Raw genomic sequence first — 25,882 nt, 5'->3', positions numbered from 1 at the left:
AACAATCCCATCAGGAAACTGATACAAACAAGAGAAAATCTGCAGGTGCTGGATAACTGAGTAACACACACAAAATGCTGAAGGAACTCAGCAGGCCAGGCAGCATCTATGGAAAAAAGTACAGTCAACATTTTGGGCCAAAACCCCTTCAGCAGGACTTGTACGTACTTGAGATCCCATAAAGATGTGCAAACTGACACGGGTGGGTCCTCAGTGACTCAGGCAAGGGCCTATTTGCACCATAGAGTCGAAGAGTGGTACAGCACAGAAAAAGAGGCCCTAACACATTCATATTGACATTTTTACCCATCTACACTCATTTCATTGGTGGGGCTGACTTGATGGGCTGAATGGCCTAATTCAGCTCCTATGTATTATATGCCTGCCATGGGATCCGATTCTTAATTTTCATGTGAACCAAAATACAGTGAAAAACTGTTTGCAAACCATCCAGACCAGCACTTTATCGTATTTAGAGATACAGCACGGTAACAGGCCATGATGAGGTAGCCTGAGAGATCAGGAGTTCTTTCTCATACAAGAAATCTGTTCAAGAGTCTTATAATAATGGGATGGAAACTGTCCATGAGGCTAATGTTACGTGGTTTGTACCTTCTGCCTGAAAGGGGTATAATTCTGCTCCTCTATCTCATGGTCTTAGAGTTATCTAATTCTATGGCATAATCTGTCTGGGTGTCATGCAAAATAAAAGCTCTTTACTATATCTCAGTACCTATGAAAATCATAAACAATTCAACCAACTTTGGACCTAGTCTTTTAACATACTTAACAGAATCAGGTTTAATACCACTGGTATGTGCCATGAAACTTGTTATGTGGCAGCAGTACATTGCAATACATAACAGTAAATACTGTGGCTCTCAGTAAATATGTATATATCAAATAGTTAAAATAAATCAGTTGTGCATTAAAAAAAGGTAGTGAGGTAGTGTTCACGGGTTCAATGCCAATTCAGAAATCTGATGACAGGGGGAAGAAGTTGTTTCTGAATCGTTCGGTGTGTGCCTTCAGGTTTCTGTACTTTCTCCTTGAAGGAAGCAATGAGAAGAGGGCATGTCCAGGGTGATACTGGTCCTTAATGATGGATGCAGCCTTTTTGAGGCTTCACTCACTGAAGATGTCCTGGATGCAAGCGGAGGCTAGTACCCACAATGGAGCTGAATGAGTTCACAACCCTCCACACGTTGATCCAATCCTGTGCAGTAGCCCCCCCCGCCCCCCGGCACCACCACAATATCAGATACTGACACAGCTAGTTAGAATAGAATGCTCTCCACGGTCCATCTGTAGAAATTTGCAAGTGTCTTTCGTGACATACCAAATCTCCTCTCAAAAGCCTAATGAAATATAGCTACCTTCTTTGTAACTACATCGATATGTTGAACCCAGGATAGATCCTCAGAGATGTTGACACCCAGGGACTTGAAATTTCTGACCCTTCGATGAGGACTAGTGTGTGTTCCCTCGTCTTATCCTTTCTGAAGTCCACAATCAGGATGGTAATGTGAAAGTTTTTATTTACTTTTTTAATTTAATATTTATTTAGAGATACAACATGAGAGCTACAATAGTGTTACACCCTGTTTTGTTTTAGTCAGATTTCTAAGAAGTGGAACACACAACCCGTAACCCACACTGACCTTGCCATCTTCTAGACCCTTGTACCCACTCTTACCCTCACATCCCACCTTTATTAGTCCCCAGATCTTCAGATCCCAAGGTCCTCCTTAAACCATTCCATGTCACCTGAGATGGCCTCAGAGGACTTTTCTTGTAATACCTCCTTTAATGGCCCATCGGGAATTTTCAGTCTGATTAAGTTGTTGTTATGTGCCTTGTGACCTTTTTCTCCACAAAGCACCGACTGTTGTTGATGTGGGTACTTCATCGACACTTGTTCTCACCCTGCAGGAGTCCAACCAGTCTTGTTTACTGCTGATCGCAAACTTTCCAAAACCAATTACTTACAGGGAGACATTAGAAGCACTTAAAAGAGCTAAACATGGTAATTTGTCAGGGAACAGACTGAAAGGCTGGTAAATAGTGTCAGCAGGTGGAACTGGAAAACATCAACACTTCACTGCAACCGGTTCTCAAGGGAAAATGAATTCATCTCCTACTTCCTCAGCTGGTGAAACACAGAATCACAGCAATCAGAGTACAGAGAAAGGGGCCATGTCGCCCAGGATAGATGGTCTAATCCTGTTTCCCAACTCCTGTTCCAGGGCACTGTACATCAAGTGCTCATCGACACATGTTTTTAAACCCATTAATAGTCATAGCAGATGGCTGCCTCTCTAAATGGAAGCCTGTGACTAGCAGAGTGCCACAGGGGTCGGTGCTGGGTCCATTGTTGTTCCATCATTCATATCAACGACCTGGATGATAACGTGGTACACTGGATCAGCAAGTTTGCGGATGACACCGAGATTGGGGTGTAGTGCACAGCAAGGAAGACTATCAAAGCCTGTAACGAGTTCTGGACCAGCTGGAAAAATGGCAGATGGAATTTAATGCAGATAAGTATGATGTGCTGCATAGTGGGAGGATAAACCAGGATGGGTTTGAAAAGAAGGCTTTTGGAGCTCTGGTCATCATAAATCAAAATATTAAGTATAACAGTTCTGATGTTAAAGTTTTATAAGACATTGGTGAGGCATAATTTGAAGTATTGCGTGCAATTTTGGTCACCGACCTACAGGAAGATGCACATAAAATTGAACTAGTGCAGGGAAAACTTGCAAGGATGTTGCCAGGACTCAAAGACCTAAGTCACAGGGAAAGGTTGATTTGGTTATTCCGTAGAGCGTAGAAGAATGAGGGGCGATTTGACACAGGCATGCACAATTATGAGGGTTATAGGTAGGGTAAATGCAAGCAGGCTTTTTACACTGAGGTTGGGTGAGGCACGAACTAGAGGCCATAGTTTAAGTGTTAAAGGTGAAGTGGTTAAAGGGAACACGAGGAGAATCTTTTCTCAGAGGGCGGTGAGAATGTGGGTCAAGCTGCCAGTGGAAGTGATGGATACAGATTTGATTTCAACATTAAGATAAATTTGGATAGGTACATTGATGGGAGGGGTATGGAGGGCGAAGGCCTGGGTGCTGGTCTATAGAACTAGGCAGATTTATAGTTTCGCAGACTAGATGGCCTGAATGGTCTGCTTCTGTGCTGTAGAATTCTATAACTTTATAACAATCAGGTCCTTAAACCTGTACAACCTTAAACCTACCTCAGCAATGGACCACTATGGTCCACTTCATTCACTGGTATAGACTTGTCTCTGGTTTTGCAAACCAAAACATTAGTGCAAAAAGTAACAAAACAGTATCTTTCACCACTGCCTGAGATGCTGCAGTAAGCTTTTCCATTGTATTGGTACCTCACGAGGGGAGGCAGGGCAGCCAAGGAAGAGGAGGAGTGACGGATGAGGAAGTGGCGGTGGGCAGTGGGAGCCGAAGGATTTTAGGAATAAAGGAATATGGGGTTAGTGTAGGAGACGCCACTGAGGTGTAAGATCAGCCATGGCAGAACAGGAAAAAACAGCCTGGTTGGCTGACTACTGCCCACCAGGACTCAAAATTCAAAAACTCTAAAAAGCTCAAAGTAAATTTATTATCAAAGTTCACATACGTCACCATCTACAGTACAACCCTAAAATTCACTCCTTGTGGGCATTCACAGTAAATACAAAGAAACAATAAAATCAATGGAAAACTATGCAAACAAAATTGGAGAAATAACAATGTACAAGAGACAAAGTGTGTAAATACAAAAAAAAACATAAATAATAAATAATATTGAGAACATGAGCTGTAAAGCCCTTTGAAAGCCAGTTTATAAGTCGTGGAATTGACAAGGAACAGACTCTAGGTTGTGCCCATGGGAATCTCCTAGAACCTAGAAAAGTTCATCACAGAACTGGCATTTTGGCCCATAGCTACACCAAGATCAATCCAATCCTTTCCTCCCACATTGCCATTTTTCTTTCATCCATGCGTCCAACAGTTTGTTAAATGTCCCCATGTATCTACCTCTATCATCATCCAGGGCAGAGCGTTTACCTTTAGTTTGATTCCAATCCAGTCCCTTTGCTGTCCGATCCCTACAGGACTGACTGTGAAACCTGCATTGAAATGCAAGCTGAATCCATGAGCTTTTTCTTCCTTATCTTTCATTTTAAATCACGCCAGCTACTGGCACGTGACAAACGGAGTGTTTTGTGGGAGGAATCACCTTGCTCACTTGCAGGGGTAGAGCAACTGGATTAGTCGATGTTTTTTTCTCGTTGAAAGCACAGTCAAACATTCTCTCAGTCTGGGTGGAGTAAGTGGTTTGAAACTTCGTCTCCAAAAAGCTGGAGGGTTGCCAGTCAGTCAGTGGCCTCTGGGCTCACTGCCAATCTGCCTGGAGTTTGGCAGTCAGCATACAAACAGGCCCACATGTCATCAGCAGGGGTGTAGTCAGCCCATTCTCCCAGATAGAGCCCAGTCTCGCCCGCTTCGGAGGCCAGTCTCCGATGCTGGATACCTCAGTGAAATCTGGGCTCCTGCTGTGTGGGAGAGGCCTACTTTACACCTTTCGGAGGAAGCTAAATAAATAAAGCAGCAGCAAGCAAATGCAAAGTTCCTCGGGCCTGCATTGTCATCCATTAAAACCAGGTGACAGTTTTCACCTTTCTCCCACAATACTGAGTCCAAAATCTCTGTTTTGCTTTGATCCACTTGAAAATATGGCCAATCGCTTTAGCACAAGACCATAAGGCACAGGAGCAGAATGAGGCCATTCGGCCCATCGAGTCTGCTCCATCATTCTATCATGACTGATTCTAGCAACACCATCCTGCTTCCTTCTCCCTGTGACGTTTAACACCTTGGCTAATTAAGAACTTATCAACCTCCATAATAAATATACTCATTGACTTGGCCTCCACAGTCTTCCACAGATTCACCACCCTCTGGCTAAAAAAAAATCCTCCTCATCCAGAGGCAGTATTCCTTGGATTCAGACTTCCCAGTATGGGAATCAATCTTTAAATGCATCCAACACCAGTAAGAATTCCATGACATTACCCTTCCAACTTTTTTTTAAACTCCAGAGGGTTTGGCCCCCATAGTGGAGGGGGGAGGGGGAGGGAGGGCTCTAGGATCAGAGGTACAGCCTAAGAATAGAAGGACATCCTTCAGGGCAGAGGAAAGGAAGAAATTCTTCAGCCAGAGGGTGGTAAATCTGTAGAATTCTTTGCTACAGACGGCTGTAGGTGACAAGTCATTGGGTATCTTTAGAGCAGAGGTTGATAGGTTCTTGAATAGCAAGGGTATCAAAGGTTACAAGAGAATGGCACACGGATGATAGGGAGATGGGAAGCTATGCAGGAAGGAAGAGCTAGATGGAGAAGTTTAAAGGTCAGCACAATATCATGGGCCAAAGAGCCTGGACGGTGCTGCAATGTTCTAATACAATTGAGAGGGAAAGTAAATCAGCCATGATCGAATGGCAGAGCTAAAAATGATGCGACGAATGGCCTAATTCTTCTCCAATGTCTTGGTGCAGGGTTTCCCAACTGTTTTTTGTACCACACGCCCCCACCCATTAACTGAGGGGTCTGTGGACCCCAGCTTGGGAAACCCTGCCTATCGGAAACTACGCTCAGGTTTACTATTGAAACGAGGACTCTCCTAGGTGGTGGTTACGTCCTAGCATTGCGAAGACGGAGATTTCATCGAAGGCTGCAGCACAGGAACAGGCCCTTCAGCCCATAATAACCTGCCGTCCATGTGAACTGTATATGGTCTCTATCCAGTCACTCCTGCCTGCCAGAACTACCTCCTAAACATCACAATTTGTCCTCTGGGTCCTAGCCAATAATTTTTCTCTCTACAGGAGTTCACATGGTTATCATCACACTGTTATCTGTGGGAGCCTGCTCTGTGCAAAAATGAACTGCATTGCCAATAGTACAAAAGTGACTACAATTGAACCGTTACTTCTCTCATTGTAAGCCCCTTCGGGACGGCCTGTAGTGTACATTAGAGAACCATTAGCAAAGCCCTGTAGACTGAGCTTCTTTAAGATTCAATCCCTTACCTTTTCATCTTTGGCACGTTGTTTGCATTTAATGAACACGCCAATTATTCCTGCTCTTTAACCCCGCAAACGTTCCACCTCAGGCACTTCTCCAATTCCCAGGTGACGGTCCATGGCGAATTGGAATTGGAATTGCTATTACTTTATTATCATCAATGTAACCATGATATAGAGAAAAGCTCGTTTTGTATACAGATCAAATCATTACACTTTGCATTGAGGTAGAACAGGGTAAAACATGAACAGTGCAGAATAAAGTACAGCAGATAGAGAGAAAGTATAGTGCAGGTAAACAATAAAATGCAAGATCATAATGAGTTAGACTCAAGTCAAGAGTACGCCTTATTGTGCTAGAGAACCGTTCAGTGGTCCTATAACATTGGGATAGAAGCCTGCTCGTACATGCTCTCAGGATTTTGCACCTTCTGTCAGAAGGGAGAGGGGAAAAAGGGGAAAAAGGGGAAAGAGAGAAAGCCTGGGGGGGGGGGGGATGGGGTGAGGTCTTTGATTGTCCTGACAGTGAAAATATGGACGCAATCCATGGAAGTTTTGTTTAAATTATTATTATTGAGATACAGCACGAAATAGTCCTTTCCAGTCTTTCAAGCCGTGCCACCCATCCAAGCCTAATCAATGACCAATTAACCCACAACTGGTAGATTTTTGTTGCACAGAGAGAACGTACACAGGCAGTGGACTGGAATTGAACCCGGATCGCTGGTACTGCAAGGCCTTGTGCTAACCACTACGCTACCGTGCCGCCCACGTTTCGGTGATGTGCTAAGCAGTGTCTACAATTTTCTGTGGTTTCAAGTTCATCTCCCCGCACTTTTGTGCAGTATATTCAGTAAACCACAAGCGCAAGGAACAGGTTATCCTCACCACCTAAAGTATGTAACTGGTAACATATCACCTTAAATAAATACCTGGAAAGGAGACTTACCTTCTGGTACAGGAGAAATTTCAACCACCTTCAGGTAAAGGCTAGGCAGTGGGACACAGCAGGCTCCCAGGCCCAAGGTCTCTGTGGCTGGTAGCAGGAACGTTATCTCATATTTGTGACTGATCTTCAAAAATCCCACCTGGAACAAGACAGGAAAGTGCTTCAGGAAAAAAAAAGCCATTTTCACATCAATCCCATTCCTTCCTCTCTCTTCCACACACCTCATCAACCACTGCTTACACACGACCTCATCTTTTTCCCTGCCCACTTTCCCATTTGCACTCCCTGCCCACTATCTCCACTCTACCCTCTGCCCACTTCCCCTAAACTTACTCCCCCACCCTCTCCCACCTGCTTCCCGCACTCTTCCTTCCATCAAATTCTTCCTCATGCTTCCAGCCACTCCCATCCCACCCACTCCCCCACCCTTGACTTCCAAGGTCAAGAGAGCAGAACTGCCCCAGTGCAGTTTTTCACTTTATAAACTCTTTCACCTGTTGTTATTGGATACAGCAGACAACCACCAGATAATTACACTACAGAACAGTACAGCCCAGGAACAAGCCCCTTGGCCCACAATGTCGCGCCGATCCAATTAAATTAGTAATCAAATGGTTAAAACAACTAATCTCCTCCGCCTACACATTATCCATATCCTTCACATCATGTGGACCAAGGAGATCATTGTGGACTTCAGGCAAGCCAGGAGCCACACTCACGTCCCCATCTACATCAACGGAGCTGTAGTGGAGTGTGTATCAAGCTTCAAATTCCTTGGTGTCCACACTTCCGAGGATCTCACTTGGTCCCTGAACTCCTCCATCCTGATCAAAAAGGCGCAACAGTGCCTTTATTTCCTGCGGAGCATGGAGAAAGCTCACCTCTTTCCCAGGATACTGACCGACTTTTACCGCTGTACCATTGAGAGCATACTCACCAACTGCATCTCAGTGTGATATGGCAATTGTCCCGTATCGGACCGCAAAGCACTTCAGCGTGTGGTGAAAACTGCCCAGCGGATTATCGGCACCGAATTGCCCACCATTGAGAACATCTACTATAAACGCTGCCTGGGCAGGGCGAAAAGCATTATCGGGGATGCATCTCACCCTAACCATGGACTTTTTACTCTCCTCCCATCCGGTAGGCGCTACAGGAGCCTCCGCTCCCGCACCAGCAGGCACAGGAAGAGCTTCTTCCCTGAGGCTGTGACACTGCTGAACCTCACATCACAGCGCTAAGCAGTATTGCATCCGCATTGTACTGTCTCAGTACTTTTATATTTGTGTGCTGTAGCACTTTTTTTATTCACAGTTATTTAGTAAATAACACTATTCTTTGTATTTCTGGTCAGATGCTAACTGCATTTCATTGGCTTTGTATCTGTACTCGGCACAATGACAATAAAGTTGAATCTAATCTAATGTGCTTACCTAAACATCTCTTTAAAAGTCCCTAATGTATCTGCTTTCACCACCACTCCAGGCAGCACATTCCAGGCCCCCACCACTCCCCGAGTAAAAAAAAAATGACCCTCACATCTCCTTTGAAATTACCCCTTCTCACTTTGAATGCATGCCCTCTGATATTAGACATTTCCCAGCTGATTTGCCCTTCAAATTGACCATGACTGAAACATCACCCACACACACACCAGAATACAAAGATGTGAGGAGAGTTTTTAAAGTGGGAAAAAGTTACTGTCTGTCTACTCTATCTGTGCCTCTTAGTCTTATAAACCGCTATAAACCTCCCATCAGCCTCTGTCACTCCGAAGAGAACAACCTAGAAAATAACTGCATGAACACACAGGTAATAGAGGGATAAGGACCATGTACATACAGAAGGGATGAGTTAATTTGTGTCATTAGCTTAACATCAGGGGCCAAAGGCCCTATTCCTGAGCTGTACTGTTCTACGTCTGAAGATTAGTTTGCTTATTTGGCCCTTGGGCTGATCATACCTGTCACATCAGCCTCCCTCATACATAATGGCCATGACCTGTATGACAAGACAGAATGTGACGATCTTCCATAAGACCATAAGACATAGAAGAATTAGGCTATTCAGCCCATCGACTCTGCTTCACTATTCAATTACGGCAGATTTATGATCCTCTCAACCCTTTCTCCTGCCTTTTCCCTGTAACCTTTCACGCCCTGACTAATCAAGACCCTATCAGTTCAGTTCGCAGCTCCGCGAAGTTTATTCATCTCTGCGTTGAACTGAGGTTGCGGCCTACAGCTAATAGGCTCCCGAATTGGCTGCTTCATGGATGTGGACTCACTGTAAGGAAACATATCTCAAGGCTATATACAGTACATATAGTTCGATAATAAATATACTTTGAACTTTGATCTTAGACTCCCCCCATTATAGGAAACGTGTTTCCTCTGTAAGACCTGTTCTTGTGTTGTACAGTTTGGATTTTCGAAAATCGGTCAGCTCATTTGCCCCTCAGAATGACCCTGCCTGCCACGTCAGACCGACACAGACACACGCCATGACCTACATTCTGAAGCACGACGTGAGAACTTCCACAGAAGTGGCCAGCGTTCGAACTATCAAGCTCACTCTGCAGGATTTGCCTGCGCCACCTCACTGGCATTTTATCGAATAATTAACACAGCCTCCCCAATTTTTGTTTTTGCACGTCCATAAAGAATTCTGCTTCGACCACCACCTTGATTCAGATTTCCTAGAATGTAAAATACCCAAGCTGGAATTCATAAGCTCTGGTTTTTTAAAATTTATTTAGATACAGTGTGGAAAAAGCCCTTCCATCCCTTCGAACCGCATGAACAGCAATTCCCCCCCCCCCAATTTAACCCTAGACTAATTACAGGGTAATTTTCAATGACCAATTAACCTACCGATTAATCTGTGGGAGGATACCAGAGCACCTGGCAGCTCTGCCGTGTCCGTGTGTGTTCACTCCTGTGATTTTAAACACACATCACAGTGTGACCCAGTCACCAGCTGGAAAAAGAACTCTACTCTTGAATTCATGACGCTTATTGACTGATAATTATGAGGCAGATGGAGTTATAGAGCACAGAAATGGGACCTTCAGCCCATCTAGTCCCTGCCGAACAATTGTTCTGCCTAGTTTCATTGACCTGCAGCTAGCCAACAGCTCTCCATATCCCTGCCATCCATGTACTTATTCAAATTTCTCTTACATGTTCATATTAAACATGCATTCACAATTTCCACTGACAGCTCATTCCATACGCTAAAGAGATTCAGGACTGTTTAATGTCATTCCCAGTACACAAGTGTAAAAGAGAGGCAAACTCGAGGAAATCTGCAGATGCTGGAAATTCAAGCAACACACAAAATACTGGTGGAACACAGCAGGCCAGGCAGCATCTATAGGAAGAGGCACAATCGACATTTCGAGCTGAGACCCTTCGTCAGGACTAACTAAAAGAAGAGATAGTAAGAGATTTGAAAGTGGGAGGGGGAGGGGGAGATTTGAAGTGATAGCAGGAGGGGGAGGGATGGAGCTGCTAAGAGCTAGAAAGTTGATTGGCAAAAGGGATACAAGGCTGGAGAAGGGAGAGGATCATGGGACGGGAGACCTAGGGAGAAAGAAAGGGGGAGGGGAGCACCAGAGGAAGATATAGTGAGAGGGACAGAGGAAGAAAAAAGATAGAGAAAGAAAGGGGGGGAAAATAATAAATAAATAAGGGATAGGGTAAGAAGGGGAGGAGGGGCATTAACAAAAGTTAGAGAAATCAATGTTCATGCCATCAAGTTGGAGACTACCCAGACAGAATACAAGGTGTTGTTCCTCCAACCTGAGTGTGACTTCATCTTGACAGTAGAGGCGGCCATGGATGGACATATCAGAATGGGATATGGAATTAAATGGATTCCAAACCTATCCAGTTCCCATCTACCACCACTCTCCTCCGTCTAGCGGAATTAGTCCTTACCCTTAATAATTTCTCCTTTGGCTCCTCCCACTTCCTCCAAACTAAAGGTGTAGCCATGGGCACCCATATGGGTCCCAGCTATGCCTGCCTTTTTGTTGGCGTTGTGGAACAATCCATGTTCCAAGCCTATACTGGTATCGATCCCCGACTTTTCCTTCACTACATCAACGACTGCATTGGCGCTGCTTCCTGCACACATGTTGAGTTTGTTGACTTCATTAACTTTGCCTCCAACTTTCACCCTGCCCTCAAATTTACCTTGTCCATTTTTGACACCTCCCTCCCCTTTCTAGATCTTTCTGTCTCTGTCTCTGGAGTCAGCTTATCTACTGATGTCTACTATAAGCCTACTGACTCTCACAGCTATCTGGACTATTCCTCTTCCCACCCTCTCTCTTGCAAAAATGCCATCCCCTTCTCGCAATTCCTGCATCTCTGTTGCATCTCCTCTCAGGATGAGGCTTTTCATTCCAGGATGAAGGAGATGTCTTTCTTTTTTAAAGGAAGGGGCTTCCCTTCCTCCACCATCAACTCTGCTCTCAATAGCATCTCTCCCATTTCACGCACATCTGCTCTCACCCCATCCTCCCGCCACCCCACTAGGGATAGTGTTCCCCTGGTCCTCACCTACCACCCCACCAGCCTCCGGGTCCAACATATAATTCTCCATAACTTCTGCCACCTCGAACGGGATCCCACCACCAAGCACATCTTTCCCTACCCGCCTTCTGCTTTCAGCAGGGATCGCTCCCTACGCGTCTCCCTTGTCCATTCGTCCTCCCCATCCCTTCCCATCGATCTCCCTCCCGGCACTTATCCTTGTAAACAGAACAAGTGCTACACATGCCCTTGCACTTCCTCCCTCACCACCATTCAGGGCCCCAGACAGTCCTTCCAGGTGAGGTGACACTTCACCTGTGAATCGGTTGGGGTGATATACTGCGTCTGGTGCTCCCGATGTGGCCTTCTATATATTAGCGAGACCCGACGCAGACTGGGAGACCGTTTCGCTGAACACCTACGCTCTGTCCACCAGAGAAAGCAGGATCTCCCAGTGGCCACACATTTTAATTCCACATCCCATTCCCATTCTGATATGTCTATCCACGGCCTCCTGTACTGTAAAGATGAAGCCACACTCAGGTTGGAGGAACAACACCTTATATTCCGTCTGGGTAGCCTTCAACCTGATGGCATGAACATTGACTTCTCTAACTTCCGCTAAGGCCCCACCTCCCCCTCGTACTCCATCCGTTATTTATTTATTTATGATTTTAAATTTTTTCCCCTTTCTTTCTCTCTCTTTTTTCTCCCTTTGTCCCTCTCACTATAACTCCTTGGCCATCCTCTGGGCTCCCCTCCCCCTTTCTTTCTCCCTAGGCCTCCTGTCCCATGATCCTCTCATATCCCTTTTGCCAATCAACTGTCCAGCTCTTGGCTCCATCCCTCCACCTCCTGTCTTCTCCTATCATTTTGGATCTCCCCCTCCCCCTCCCACTTTCAAATCTCTTACTAGCTCTTCCTTCAGTTAGTCCTGATGAAGGGTCTCGGCCTGAAACGTCGACCGTACCTCTTCCTAGAGATGCTGCCTGGCCTGCTGCATTCCACCAGCATTTTGTGTGTGTAAAGGAAAAGTGTTACTCTGGATCTGATGCTGCATATAAAAGAAACACATTAAGATAAAGAACACATTAATAATTAAAAACAATAAACATTACAAGATAGTTTATTAACATAAAGTGACGCTAGCAGCAGGAGTGTTTGTACATAAGGTAAGTCTAGCAGGAAATGATGAGGTGGGTTAGTGGTGAGATGGGTTGGTGGGTGGAGGTGTTGATCGGCTTTACTGTTTGGGGAAAGTAACTATTTTTGAGTCTGGTGGTCCTGGCGTGGATGCTGTACAGCACCCTCCCTGATGGGAGTGGGACAAACAGTCCATGAGCAGGGTGGGTGTTATCCTTCATGATATTGCTGGCCAGCTTCTGAGTCATGGTTTTGCTGAATCAAAGCTCTTCCACTGCGAGCCACTCTAAAGGTCTTCACTATCTGTTAGGCAGTCGCAATTACTTGGTGACATTCAGACACTTTGATCAGTCCCTTCTACACGCCTCTGTAGAAACAGCAGATCTGAATCTCAGCAGGTTAGTTCAAACAATGCAGCATCTATCTGGGACTGAAGCTCGAAGCAGGCACCCAACATTTCAGCTCCTTAACCCTTGTTGTTCACCAGCGCTACAGGGGTGTCGGTGTCAGTGTTGTGGGTGCTGAAAAGCCTGTACTGCTTTCCAGCGGATGGAAGGTACACTGGCTTCAACACACACCACCAGGTTCAAACACAGCATCTATCCCACTGCCACAGGGATTCTTGAAATGACTTCCGTACGATAAAGATGAACACTTGTCCCACCATCTAATGGCCCCTGTGACTTATCTTCCTACCTGCACCGCACTTTTTTTGTACCTGTAACAATATTCTGTGTCGTTTTCTTCTTCTGTTCATACTATGTCGATACTCTTATAGAGCATTAGAAAAGTACAACACAGAAGCAGGCCCTTCAGCCCATCTAGTTCATGGGAAAACATTTAAACTGCCTACTCCCATGGATCCGCACCATGACCATAGCCCTCCATACCCCTACCATCCATGTACTGATCCAAACATCTCTTGGACATCAAAAATCGAGTTCGCATGTACCACTCGCGCTGGCAGCTTGCTCCACACTCTCACGGCCCTCTGAGTGAAGTTTCTCCCCACATTCTCCTTAAAACTTTTCAGCTTTGTTTGGAATTATCTGCCTGGGATGGCCTGCAACACAAAAGACTGAGGTTCTACACCACTAGGTTCAGGAACAGCTATTTCTCATCAACCATTCGGTTCTTGAACCAACCGGCAAAACTCTACCAATCGCAGGTTGGCAACTTCTGCGCTGCTGCAGGAAAGCAGCATCCATTATCAAGGACTCCCAAGACCCAGGCCATGCTCTCTTGTCGCTGCTGCCATCAGGAAGGTGGTACAGGAGCCTCAGGACCCACGCCACCAGGTTCAGAAACAGTTGCTACCCCTCAACTATTAGGTCCTTGAACCAGAAGGGATAACTCCACTCAACTTCACCCCACCCCAACATTACTGTTCTCCTAACCTATGGACTCACTTTCAAGGACTCTTCATCTCATATCCTCAACATTTATTGACTATTTATTTATTATTATTTTTTTCCTTTTTGTATTTGTGCAGTTTGTTGTCCTTTGCACACCAGTTGCTCATCCATCCTGTTGGGTATGGTCCTTCATTGAGTTGATAGTGTTTCTTGGATTTGCTGTGTATGCCTGCAAGAAAATGAATCTCAGGGTTGTATATGATGACATATATGTATTTTGATAATAAATTTACTTCGAACTGCAATGGACTTTGTTTTTTCCTGTGTTTTGCAGTTTCCTGTAAGAATTGCATATTATTTATGTTTAATTTTTTTCATGAGAATGCTACATACATGATGCTGTGTGCCAGTGACTCAGCTGCAAGTAGGTTTTGCATTGTACCTGTGCACGTGACGATAAATTCAACTTTGACTTTGTAACCTGGTCAACGTGATAATGATAAACCAATTACCACCAGCGGCAACCGGATAAGGGTCAATGGGCTATGGGTGTTAAAGGGGCGACTGCCGTGCGAGGTGGAACTCTTTAGCCATTCGCTAAGCATGCATCTCTCACTGGGGCTGCACGCTCCGTTGCCTTCAGGGTGGAAGGCGGCCATGCCCACCTCCTGTCCTTGAGCAGCCTGGCAAGACTGTACACTTAGGCAAAGCAACATCAGCAGGATTAGCAATGTGGGACGGGTTGGCGGAGAAGGTAAACAGAAGAGCTGGCAATCAGCCCCTCAAATGTTAGATCACAGGACCATACTGCACAGTACAGCCCCTGTACCAATCGACATAAACATACTCCACAATCAATCTAACTCTTCCCTCCTACACAGCCCATAACCCTCCATTGTTCTTTCCATAAGACCATAAGACAAAGGAGTAGAAGTAGGCCATTCGGCCCATCGAGTCTGCTCCACCATTTTATCATGAGCTGATCCATTTTATCCTATTTAGTCCCACTGCCCCGCCTTCTCACCATAACCTTTGATGCCCTGGCTACTCAGATACCTATCAATCTCTGCCTTAAATACATCCAATGACTTGGCCTCCACTGCTGGCCGTGGCAACAAATTCCATAGATTCACCACCCACCTTGGACTTTCCTTCAACGCTGTTAAATGTCCCTAATGTACCTGCCTCGACCACCAACCCAAGCAGTGTTCCATTCACTTGCCACTGTGAAAAAACACCTTCCTCCAAGATCCTCCCTTATACTTACCTTCAAAATGACATTCGCCCCGACGGAGGGGTAACAGATACTCGATTGATCGCAAAGGAAGTTACAGTGTTACAGTAGCATTACAAGTACACAGACATACAAGTATTAGAAGAGAAGAAAGAAAGATTAAAAAATAAGTTACCTCAAACAGTCTAACAGAAGACTCAGTCAACTTTCCTCACCACCTATACTTTCCTCCAAAATGATATCCCCCCTACGATATTTTCCGTCAAAGTTACATCTCCCCCTTATATTTTCCTTCAAAATGATATCCCGCTATACTTTCCACTAAATGACATTCCCCCCTATACTTTCCTCCAAATGGCACCCCACTATATTTTCCTTCAAAATGACATCCTCCCTTATACTTTCCTCCAATCACCTGAAAAGTATGTCCTCGTATATTAGCCTTTGACCATAGACTATAGGACACTGGAGCAGAATTAGGCCATTCACCACTTCGAGTTGAGCTCTGCCATTTCATCCTGGCTGATCCATCTACCTCTCAACCCCTTTCTCAGATCTTCGCCGCCTAACTGTTGAAACCCTGACTAATCAAGAATCTATCAACCTCCATCTTAAATGCGCCCAATGACATGGCCTCCACAGCCGCAATGAATTCCACAGGTTCACCACCCTCTTGCCAGCACTGGACCTCAAGAAGAGAATTTGTAGAATGTCTGAGGGATGGCTTTTTAGAACAGCTTGTTGTCGAGCCCACTAGGGGATCAGCTGTGTTGGACTGGGTGTGGTGCAATGATCCAGAAGTGGTAAGACAGCTTAAGGTTAAGGAACCCTTGGGGAACAGTGATCACAATATGATCGAGTTCACTTGAAATTTGAGAAAGAGAAACTAAATTCGAATGTATCGGTATTTCAGTGGAATAAAGGAAATTACAATGGCATGAGAGGGGAACTGGCCAATGTTGACTGGAAAGAGACACTAGCAGGAAGGACAGCAGAGCAGCAATGGCTGGAGTTTCTGCGAAAAATGAAGGGTGGGCAAGACAGATATATTCCAAATAAGGAGAAATTTTTGAATGGAAAAAGGGCATTACCATGGCTGACAAGTGAAGTCAGAACCAAAGTGAAAGCAAAAGAGAGGGCATACAAGGAAGCCAAAGCTAGTGGCAGGATAGAGGATTGGGAAGCTTTTAAAAACTTGCAGAAGGAAACTAAGAGGGTCATTAGGAAGGAAAAGATAAATTATGAAAGGAAGCTGGTGACTAATATCAAAGAAGATACTAAAAGCTTTTTTAAGTACATAAAGGGTAAAAGAGAGTTGAGGGTAGTTATAGGACCAATAGAAAATGATGCTGGAGATATTGTAACGAGAAACACAGAGATGGCAGAGGAACTGAATGCATATTTTGCATCAGTCTTCACAGTGGAAGACATCTGCAGTATACTGGACGTTCAAGAGTGTCAGGGAAATGAATTATGTGCAGTGAAAATTACGACTGAGAAGGTGCTCAGGAAGCTTAATGGTCTGAGGTTGGATAAATCTCCTGGACCTGATGGAATGCACCCTCAGGTTCTGAAGGAAGTAGCTAGAGGGATTGTGGAGGCATTAACTATGATCTTTCAAGAACCGATAAGATTCTGGCATTGTACCGGATATCTGAAAATTGCAAATGTTACTCCGCTATTTAAGAAGAGTAGGAGGCAGCAGAAAGGAAACTATAGACCTGTTAGCCTGACATCAATGGTGGGAAGTTGTTGGAATCGATCATTAGTTATGAGATTACAGAGTACCTAGAAGCAAGTGACAAGATAGGCCAAAGCCAGCATGGTTTCCTGAAAGAAAAATCTTGCCTGACTAATCTACTGCAAATTTTTGAGGAAATTACAAGCAGGGTAGACAAAGGAGATGCGGTAGATGTGGTGTACTCGGATTTTCAGAAGGCCTTTGACAAGGTGTCGCACGTGAGGCTATTTAGCAAGATAAGAGCCCATGGAATTACAGGGACGTTACTAGCGTGGGTGGAGCATTGGCTGATTGGCAGAAAACAGAGAGTGGGAATAAAGGGATCCTATTCTGGCTGGCTGCCGGTTTCCAGGATTAATGGATTTGAGGTTAAATTTGCCGATGACACAAAAATAGGTGGTGGAGCGGGTCGTGTTGAGGAAACAGAGTCTGCAGAGAGACTTAGATAGTTTAGGGGAATGGGCAAAGAAGTGGCAAATGAAAACAAATGTTGGAAAGTGTATGATCATGCACTTTGGTGGAAGAAATAAACAGGCAGACTATTATTTAAATGGGGAGAGAATTCAAAATGCAGAGATGCAAAGGGACTTGGGAGTCCTTGGGCAGGATACCCTAAAGATTAACCTCCAGGTTGAGTCAGTGGTGAAGAAGGCGAATGCAATGCTGGCATTCATTTCTAGAGGTATTTCAGGGATGTGATGTTGAGGCTCTATAAGACACTTGTAAGACCACATTTGGAGTATTCTGTGCAGTTTTGGGCTCCTTATTTTAGAAAGGATATACTGACTTTGGAGAGGGTTCAGAGAAAATTCACGAGAATGATTCCAGGAATGAAAGGGTTACTGTATGAGGAACATCCGGCAGCTCTTGGGCTGTATTCCCTAGATTTCAGGAGAATGGGGTGGGGGGTGGAGGGTGGGGGGGGGGGAGAAAGAGAGTGGGGATCTCATAGAAACATTCTGAATGTTAGAAGGACTGAACAGATTAGATATGGCAAAGTTATTTCCCATGGTAGGGGAGTCTAGAACAAGAGGGTATGACTTCAGAATGGAGGGATGTCCATTTAGAACAGAGATGCAGAGAAATTACTTTAGTCAGAGGGTAGTAAATCTGTGGAATTTGTCGCCACGAGCGGCTGTGGAGGCCAAGTCACTGGGTGCATTTAAGGCAGAAATAGGTAGGTTCTTGATTAGCCAGGGCATCAGTGGGGAGAAGACAGGGGAGTGGGGATGACTGGAAGAATTGGATCAGCCTGTGAATGAATGGCGGAGCAAACTCAATGGGCTGAATAGCCTACTTTCTGCTCCTATATCTTATGGCAAACTGCTCACAATGCTCTAAGTGAGGCCTCAAAAGAGCTTTATAGAGTCTCAACATTACATCCTTGTAAAGATACTGTCCAGAAGGCAGCAATGACAAACCAATTCTTTAGAAAAATTTGCCAAGATCAATCTTGTCCGTGCAAAGACCATGATCAGCTACATCATACGACGTGGCACATATCCAACGAATTGCAAAGGAATATCTTACTGATCAACTATCACTTTAAATATACCTCAAAATTTTCCTAGATATGTATCAGTCCAAATGTCTTTTAAATATTATTGTACCTGCCTCAACCCTTGCTCTGGCAGATAGTTCTATAAACCCCCATCTTGTGTGTGGAAAATCTTTCCCCTCAGTTCCTCTAACTCTTTCCCCTTTCATGGTCTTAGACTCCACTTTTTTGCCAGCTCCCTATAGTGTAAAATCTTCACTGCACCTTGAGCATGTTCAGTAACTTAAGGCTGATTTATACTTCTGCGTCAAATGGACGCCGTAACCTACGCAAGTGGCCTACGCACGTTGTGAGCATTTATACTTGTGCATTTGTGTGTCTGCGTCGCTCTGCAATTCGGGCACATTGCGCATGTGCACACACCTGCCCATGCAAGGCTTCATGGTCATGGTAGTCTTTCTTCGGCTGAACAAGTTTAAAGCGAGCATCTTTTTTCGTGAAAGTGAAATGTGTCCTCCATAATTTCGGAGGTCTGTAGTAAAGCTTTATGGAAAGTATTGCAGCCAGAGTTCCTTCCCTACCCTTCAGTTGCCCAATTGGAAGCTATTGCAGCGTAGGAGAAAATGCGATGCTGCCAAGCGGAACAATCACAGTTGTTGTGGTCTGCATCACCGTGACGCGTAGTTACATTTTGGGAGAGGTGCATGTCAAGCTACAGCGTAGGGATCCGCGTAGGCTCTGCGTAGGGTTCGCGGCTATGCTGCACCTACGGCGTCGATTTGACGCAGAAGTATAAATCAGCCTTTAGCTACAACAACACTGGGCGGGAGCATTTCAAACGTTCATTATCCCTTCAGAGAGATTACATTATAAATGGGTGACCTCCCATTCCGAAACTATGCCTCTACCTCTGGATTCCCAGAGAAGGGGAGACATTCTCTCCACATATCTACCCTGTCAATCTGCTTCAGGATTTAAAAAGCTTCGTGAAGATCACCTTAAAAAGTTTGAGGGAAAACGTTCAACCATACTTCTTTTGGGGGAGCTGGCACTGGGAATTTCATATGCCAAGCTGGTCAGAGACACTGATATAACCAGGGAGTCATTTAAAAAAAAGATCAACCAGTCAAATGTGTTATTATCTCACCTTCACTAAAAAACTCCCATCTTCCTCTTGAGTCACCATGACAACAGAGTCATGCAATTTCTCTTCGAAGTGAACGTGATTGGCTGTTCCTTCATGACTCTCGTGTTTAAAACGAACTCCCCCAGTTTTGGGCTTTGTACCTGAAGAGGCAAAGTAGTAAGATTGTTAAACCAGAAATGGTTGGGAGGAGAGAAATTCCAAAAATCACTACAGCCCTTATCAAGGAGCCATTGAGCTTCAAAGCTACAGGCAACCTTTTGTCGATCTCCTTTCCTTACAACCACACCATTGATCCAGGTTCTACTGTTCTGTGAAAGGAATCCTCAAGCAATTTGCTTCCAACCAAGTGCAATTGACTGTAATAACCAGAATAATTCAAATGATAGGTCATCATCTTCTCTTATGGGAACCAGGCATCAGGTTCTAAACGGAACACTTCTGAAATAGGACTGAAAATTAGGTGAGTATTAAATTAAATATCAAATATTAAAGAGATGGCATACAGCCTGTACTGAAGGGTTCAGTGGATTCAAAGGGTCCAGTGTCCCAAGAGTGAAAACATTATTGTATTGGGAACATTTGATAGCCCGCACTCGCTAGAATTTAGAAAAATGATGGGTGTGGGAGGAATCTCATTGAAATCTATTACATATTGAAAAGGCTAGACAGAGTGGTTCCTATACTGGGGGAGTCTAGAAGCAAGTGGAATAGCTTCATAATCAAATGGATGCCACTTTAGAACAGAGATGAGAAGGAATTCACCACCCTGAAGTACAATAAGATAGACCCTTGATCTCAATATACCTCGTTATGACCTTGTACTTTCTTTGTAGCTGTTACACTTTATTCTGCATTGCTCTTGTTTTACCTTAATGCACTGTGTAATGAATTGATCTGTATGCAAGACAAGTTTTTCAAAGTTCAAAGTAAATTTATCAAAGTACAAATATGTCACCATATACAACCCCGAGATTCATTTTTCTTCCGGGCAAACTCAATAAATCTCTAGAATAATAACCCTAACAGAATCAATGAAAGACTGCCCGACTAGGGCATTCAACCAAAGTGCAGAAGACAACAAACTGTGCGAATACAAGAAGAAATAATAATAATAATAATAATAAATAAAAGTAATAAATAATCGAGAGCATGAGATGAAGAGTCCTTGGAAGTGAATTCATAGGATGTGAGAACAGTTCAGTGATAGAGCAAGTGAAGTTATCCCCTGGGGTGCATGAGCTTGATGGTTGTAAGGTAATAACCATCTCTGAACCTGCTGGTGCGAGTCCGGAAGCTCCTGTACACTCTTCCTGATGGCAGCTGTGAGAAGAAAGCATGACCTGGGTAGTCCCCAATGATGGATGCTGCATTCCTGCAGAAGCGTGTCATGTAGATGTGCTCAGTGATAGACTTTACCCGCAAACTCGTAAGGAAGCAGAGGCACTGCCGTGCTTTTTCCATAATTGAACTTACACGCTTGGCCCAGGACAGGTCCTCTGAAATAAAAACACCTAGAATTTAAAGTTGCTCACCACCTCCACGTCTAATCCTTCAATGAAGACTGGCTCATATATTTCTGGTTTCCTTCTCCTGAAGTCTACACTCAGCTCCAAGGTCTTGCTGACATTGAGTAAGAGGTTGTTGTGACACCACTCAGCCAGATTTTCACTCTCCCTCCTTTATGCTGATTCATCACCACCTTTGATTCGGCCCACAACACTGATGTCATCAGCCAACTTGAATATGGCATTAAATGAAGTTCTTCACTCTACCTTGGCATATAATAAACTAATTCCAATATCAATATTCACATATGTCACTCTTTCATTTGTACGGCACCAGAGCATTCCCCAAATGTGTCACATCCAGTGATTTGCTCTTTGAAGTGGTGACTTTTGTTCTGCAGTAATTTAAAATAAATTCTCACACTACAAGTAGCACAGTCAAGAGATTCTGCTGATGCTGGAAATCTAGAGCAACATACAAAAAATGCTGGGGAAACTCAGCAGGTCAGGGTCATCTATGGAGAGGAATAAACAGTCGAGCCGAAACCCTTCATAAGGGCTGGAAAGGACGGAGGAAGAAGCCAGAACAGATTAAGGTGGTGAGGCAGCTGGGGAATGAAGCGAGAAGATGGGAGGTGATAAGTGGATAGTGAGGGCTGAAGAGCAGGGAATCTGATAGGAGAGGAAAGTGGATGATAGGAGAAAGGAAAGGAGGAAGGCACCAGAGGAAGGTGACAGGCAGTTGAGAAGAGAATGGGTTAAGAGGGCAGCCTGAAAGGGGACTGGAAAAAGAGAAGAGGCAGGGGGCGAAAATGATCATGTCAGAGAAACTGATATTCATGCTGTCAGGTTGGAGGCTACTCAGACAGAATATGAGGAGTTGCTCTTCCAGCTGGAGTATGGCCTCATCGTGGAAGTAGGGCAGGCCACGGGCCGAAACGTCAGAATGGGAAGTTGAACCGAAGTGGGTGGCCACTGGGAAATCTCGCCTGTTACTGTGGATGGTGCTCGGACAGATACTGCCTGACCTGCTGAATTCCTCCAGCGTTTTGACGTGTCACTGTCAAAGCTGTTTATCGACTACCTGACCTTAAATTGACTTCATTCTCATGTGACAGAAGCATTTGGCTCAATTCAGCTCTGAGAGTGATCCCATCAATCCCAGTCCCCCACTTCTATCCATGGAACCCATTCTTTCTCACACACACCCGTCTCCCCCTCACGTACCCCCCAACGCCCCATCTCCCTGTTCAGTCCATTGAACCTACTCTGCCTCTAATTAGGAGCATGAATTTCCTCTGAGTGTCCTGGGTTTCTCCCGCATTCAAAAGACTTACAGGCTATGGCTAGTAAATTAGGATCATGTTATTTTGGCACTGAAAACACCTGCAGGATCTCCCCAGCACAATCCTCCGACTGTGGTGATCACTGACGCAAATGGCGCCGTTCACCCTAAGCTGCGATGTCTCAATATATATAATCTAAGGTGTGCTGGCATCGGAGAGGGTCCAGAAGAGGTTTACAAGCATGATCCCAAGAATGAAAGGGTTAACATATGAGGAGCATTTGATGGCTCTAGTCCCACTGAAAGGCCAGAGGGCGGTGAATCTGTGGAATTAGTTGTCACGGACAGCAGTGGAAGTTTAGTCATTAGGTATACTTAAAGCAGTGGTTGAAAGGTTCTTGATTAGTAAGGGTGACAAACGTTACCAGGAAAAGGCAGGAGAATGGGGATGAAAAAGATAACAAATTATCCATGTTTAAATGTCGGAGCAGACTCAATGGACTAAATGGTCTAATTCTGCTTATGTCTTACAGTCTAACAACAGAAGTAATTTACAATGGCCAATGGACCTACCAGTGTACATGTTTGGGTGATGAGAGGGTAACAGAGCACCCAGGGGAACCATTAAATTCATCACTATGGCAAGGTGATCCGAAGGTGTGCACAATATACAGTACTAGCACCTTTCTTAAACTATCTCCAAGAGGACCACAACCTTGTCATAGGGTTCGGAAGCTTGCGTGCCTCAATGACCCAGAAGAGCTATGTTGACTGGAGTCAAGGCCTTGTGCTTTGGCTCCTGGCAGGGTCACCTACTCCAAACAGGTCAAAGGGTAGAGGCCAGACTAAGAATGGTTCACCAGCCCTCTAGGTTCAGGGGTTTATCTCAGGACCAACGACCCCGACTAGTCTAAAAGCAATTGTGATGGAAATAGCAATGAAGAATCCTTCTATACAGACAGAGATGGAGGACCTTCATTGCTGCCCTAAACGCCAGTGGCATAATGGGCAGTAAGCAAGTTTCTTGAACTAGCTGGGAGTACCTCAAGCTGAAGTCTAGTCTAAGTTCAGACAGGAGGTTTATTTTCCCTAAAGAACTAGCTACATGCTTGTCACAACCTGACACTGTGACTGATCATCGTTAAGCTGATATTTCACTTCTCAAACCACGGTCTGCCACAAGCACCGCACTCACTGGGTTGCAAAAATATCAAATGATCATTTACATAAACAAGCTTGTTGATAAAAGTGCAAGCTATGGTTAGGAAGTTTGCAGATGAAACTAAAAAAGCTGGTAGAAGAGAGAGTAAAGAAACTTATGAAAAATTACATGGAAATTTTGAGCAGCTGGGTAAGTGGGCCAAGAAATGGCAAACACAGTTCAAATTAGCCAGAGAAAGTGGCTCACCTGAGGACTGGGAGAAATTCAGAGTTCAGCAGAGGAGGACAAAGGGCTTAATTAGGAAGGGGAAAAAGGATTATGAGAGAAAACTGGCAGAGAACATAAAAACGGACTGTAAAAGCTTTTATAGATATGTAAAAAGGAAAAGACTGATAAAGACAAATGTAGGTCCCCTGCAAACAGAAACAGGTGAATTGATTATGGGGAGCAAGGACATGGCAGACCAATTGAATAATTACTTTGGTTCTGTCTTCACTAAGGAGGACATAAATAATCTTCCAGAAATAGTAAGGGACAGAGGGTCCAGTGAGATGGAGGAACTGAGCGAAATACATGTTAGTAGGGAAGTGGTGTTAGGTAAATTGAAGGGATTGAAGGCAGATAAATCCCCAGGGCCAGATGGTCTGCATCCCAGAGTGCTTAAGGAAGTGGCCCAAGAAATAGTGGATGCATTAGTGATAATTTTTCAAAACTCGTTAGATTCTGGACTAGTTCCTGAGGATTGGAGGGTGGCTAATGTAACCCCACTTTTTAAAAAAGGAGGGAGAGAGAAACCGGGGAATTATAGGCCGGTTAGCCTAACGTCGGTGGTGGGGAAACTGCTGGAGTCAGTTATCAAGGATGTGATAACAGCACATTTGGAAAGCGGTGAAATGATCGGACAAAGTCAGCATGGATTTGTGAAAGGAAAATCATGTCTGACGAATCTCATAGAATTTTTTGAGGATGTAACTAGTAGAGTGGATAGGGGAGAACCAGTGGATGTGGTATATTTGGATTTTCAAAAGGCTTTTGACAAGGTCCCACATAGGAGATTAGTGTGCAAACTTAAAGCACACGGTATTGGGGGTAAGGTATTGGTGTGGGTGGAGAATTGGTTAGCAGACAGGAAGCAAAGAGTGGGAATAAACGGGACCTTTTCAGAATGGCAGGCGGTGACTAGTGGGGTACCGCAAGGCTCAGTGCTGGGACCCCAGTTGTTTACAATATATATTAATGACTTGGAAGAGGGAATTAAATGCAGCATCTCCAAGTTTGCGGATGACACGAAGCTGGGTGGCAGTGTTAGCAGTGAGGAGGATGCTAAGAGGATGCAGGGTGACTTGGATAGGTTGGGTGAGTGGGCAAACTCATGGCAGATGCAATTTAATGTGGATAAATGTGAAGTTATCCACTTTGGTGGCAAAAATAGGAAAACAGATTATTATCTGAATGGTGGCCGATTAGGAAAAGGGGAGGTGCAACGAGACCTGGGTGTCATTATACACCAGTCATTGAAAGTGGGCATGCAGGTACAGCAGGCGGTGAAAAAGGCGAACGGTATGCTGGCATTTATAGCGAGAGGATTCGAGTACAGGAGCAGGGAGGTACTACTGCAGTTGTACAAGGCCTTGGTGAGACCACACCTGGAGTATTGTGTGCAGTTTTGGTCCCCTAATCTGAGGAAAGACATCTTTGCCATAGAGGGAGTACAAAGAAGGTTCACCAGATTGATTCCTGGGATGGCAGGTCTTTCATATGAAGAAAGACTGGATGAACTGGGCTTGTACTCGTTGGAATTTAGAAGATTGAGGGGGGATCTGATTGAAACGTATAAGATCCTAAAGGGATTGGACAGGCTAGTTGCAGGAAGATTGTTCCCGATGTTGGGGAGGTCTAGAACGAGGGGTCACAGTTTGAGGATAGAGGGGAAGCCTTTTAGGACCGAGGTTAGGAAAAACTTCTTCACACAGAGAGTGGTGAATCTGTGGAATTCTCTGCCACAGCAAACTGTTGAGGCCAGTTCATTAGCTATGTTTAAAAGGAAGTTAGATATGGCCCTTGTGGCTACAGGGGTCAGGGGGTATGGAGGGAAGGCTGGGTTCTGAGTTGGATGATCAGCCATGATCATAATAAATGGCGGTGCAGGCTCGAAGGGCCGAATGGCCTACTCCTGCACCTATTTTCTATGTTTCTATGTTTCTATGTAACTCAGTTAAC

At 44.7% G+C, this 25,882-nt stretch overlaps 1 protein-coding gene across 1 annotated transcript in view; it reads right to left on the bottom strand.

Moving 5' to 3' along the window:
- Positions 1-25,882, bottom strand: part of adissp (adipose secreted signaling protein) — a 126,408-nt gene that overhangs the window by 67,327 nt on the left and 33,199 nt on the right. The window contains exons 2-3 of the mRNA XM_063045139.1: positions 19,711-19,850; positions 7,052-7,190 (exon numbers count right to left, since the gene is read on the bottom strand). Of these exons, the coding sequence (XP_062901209.1) occupies positions 7,052-7,190; positions 19,711-19,850 (279 nt within the window). The remainder of the gene's footprint in view (positions 1-7,051; positions 7,191-19,710; positions 19,851-25,882) is intronic.

This window comes from Mobula hypostoma, chromosome 4 (genome assembly GCF_963921235.1).
Source record: "Mobula hypostoma chromosome 4, sMobHyp1.1, whole genome shotgun sequence".
In the NCBI taxonomy this organism is placed as follows: domain Eukaryota; kingdom Metazoa; phylum Chordata; class Chondrichthyes; order Myliobatiformes; family Myliobatidae; genus Mobula; species Mobula hypostoma.
Note: the sequence above shows the minus strand (reverse complement) of the source record. Positions and strands in the feature narration are given on the sequence as shown.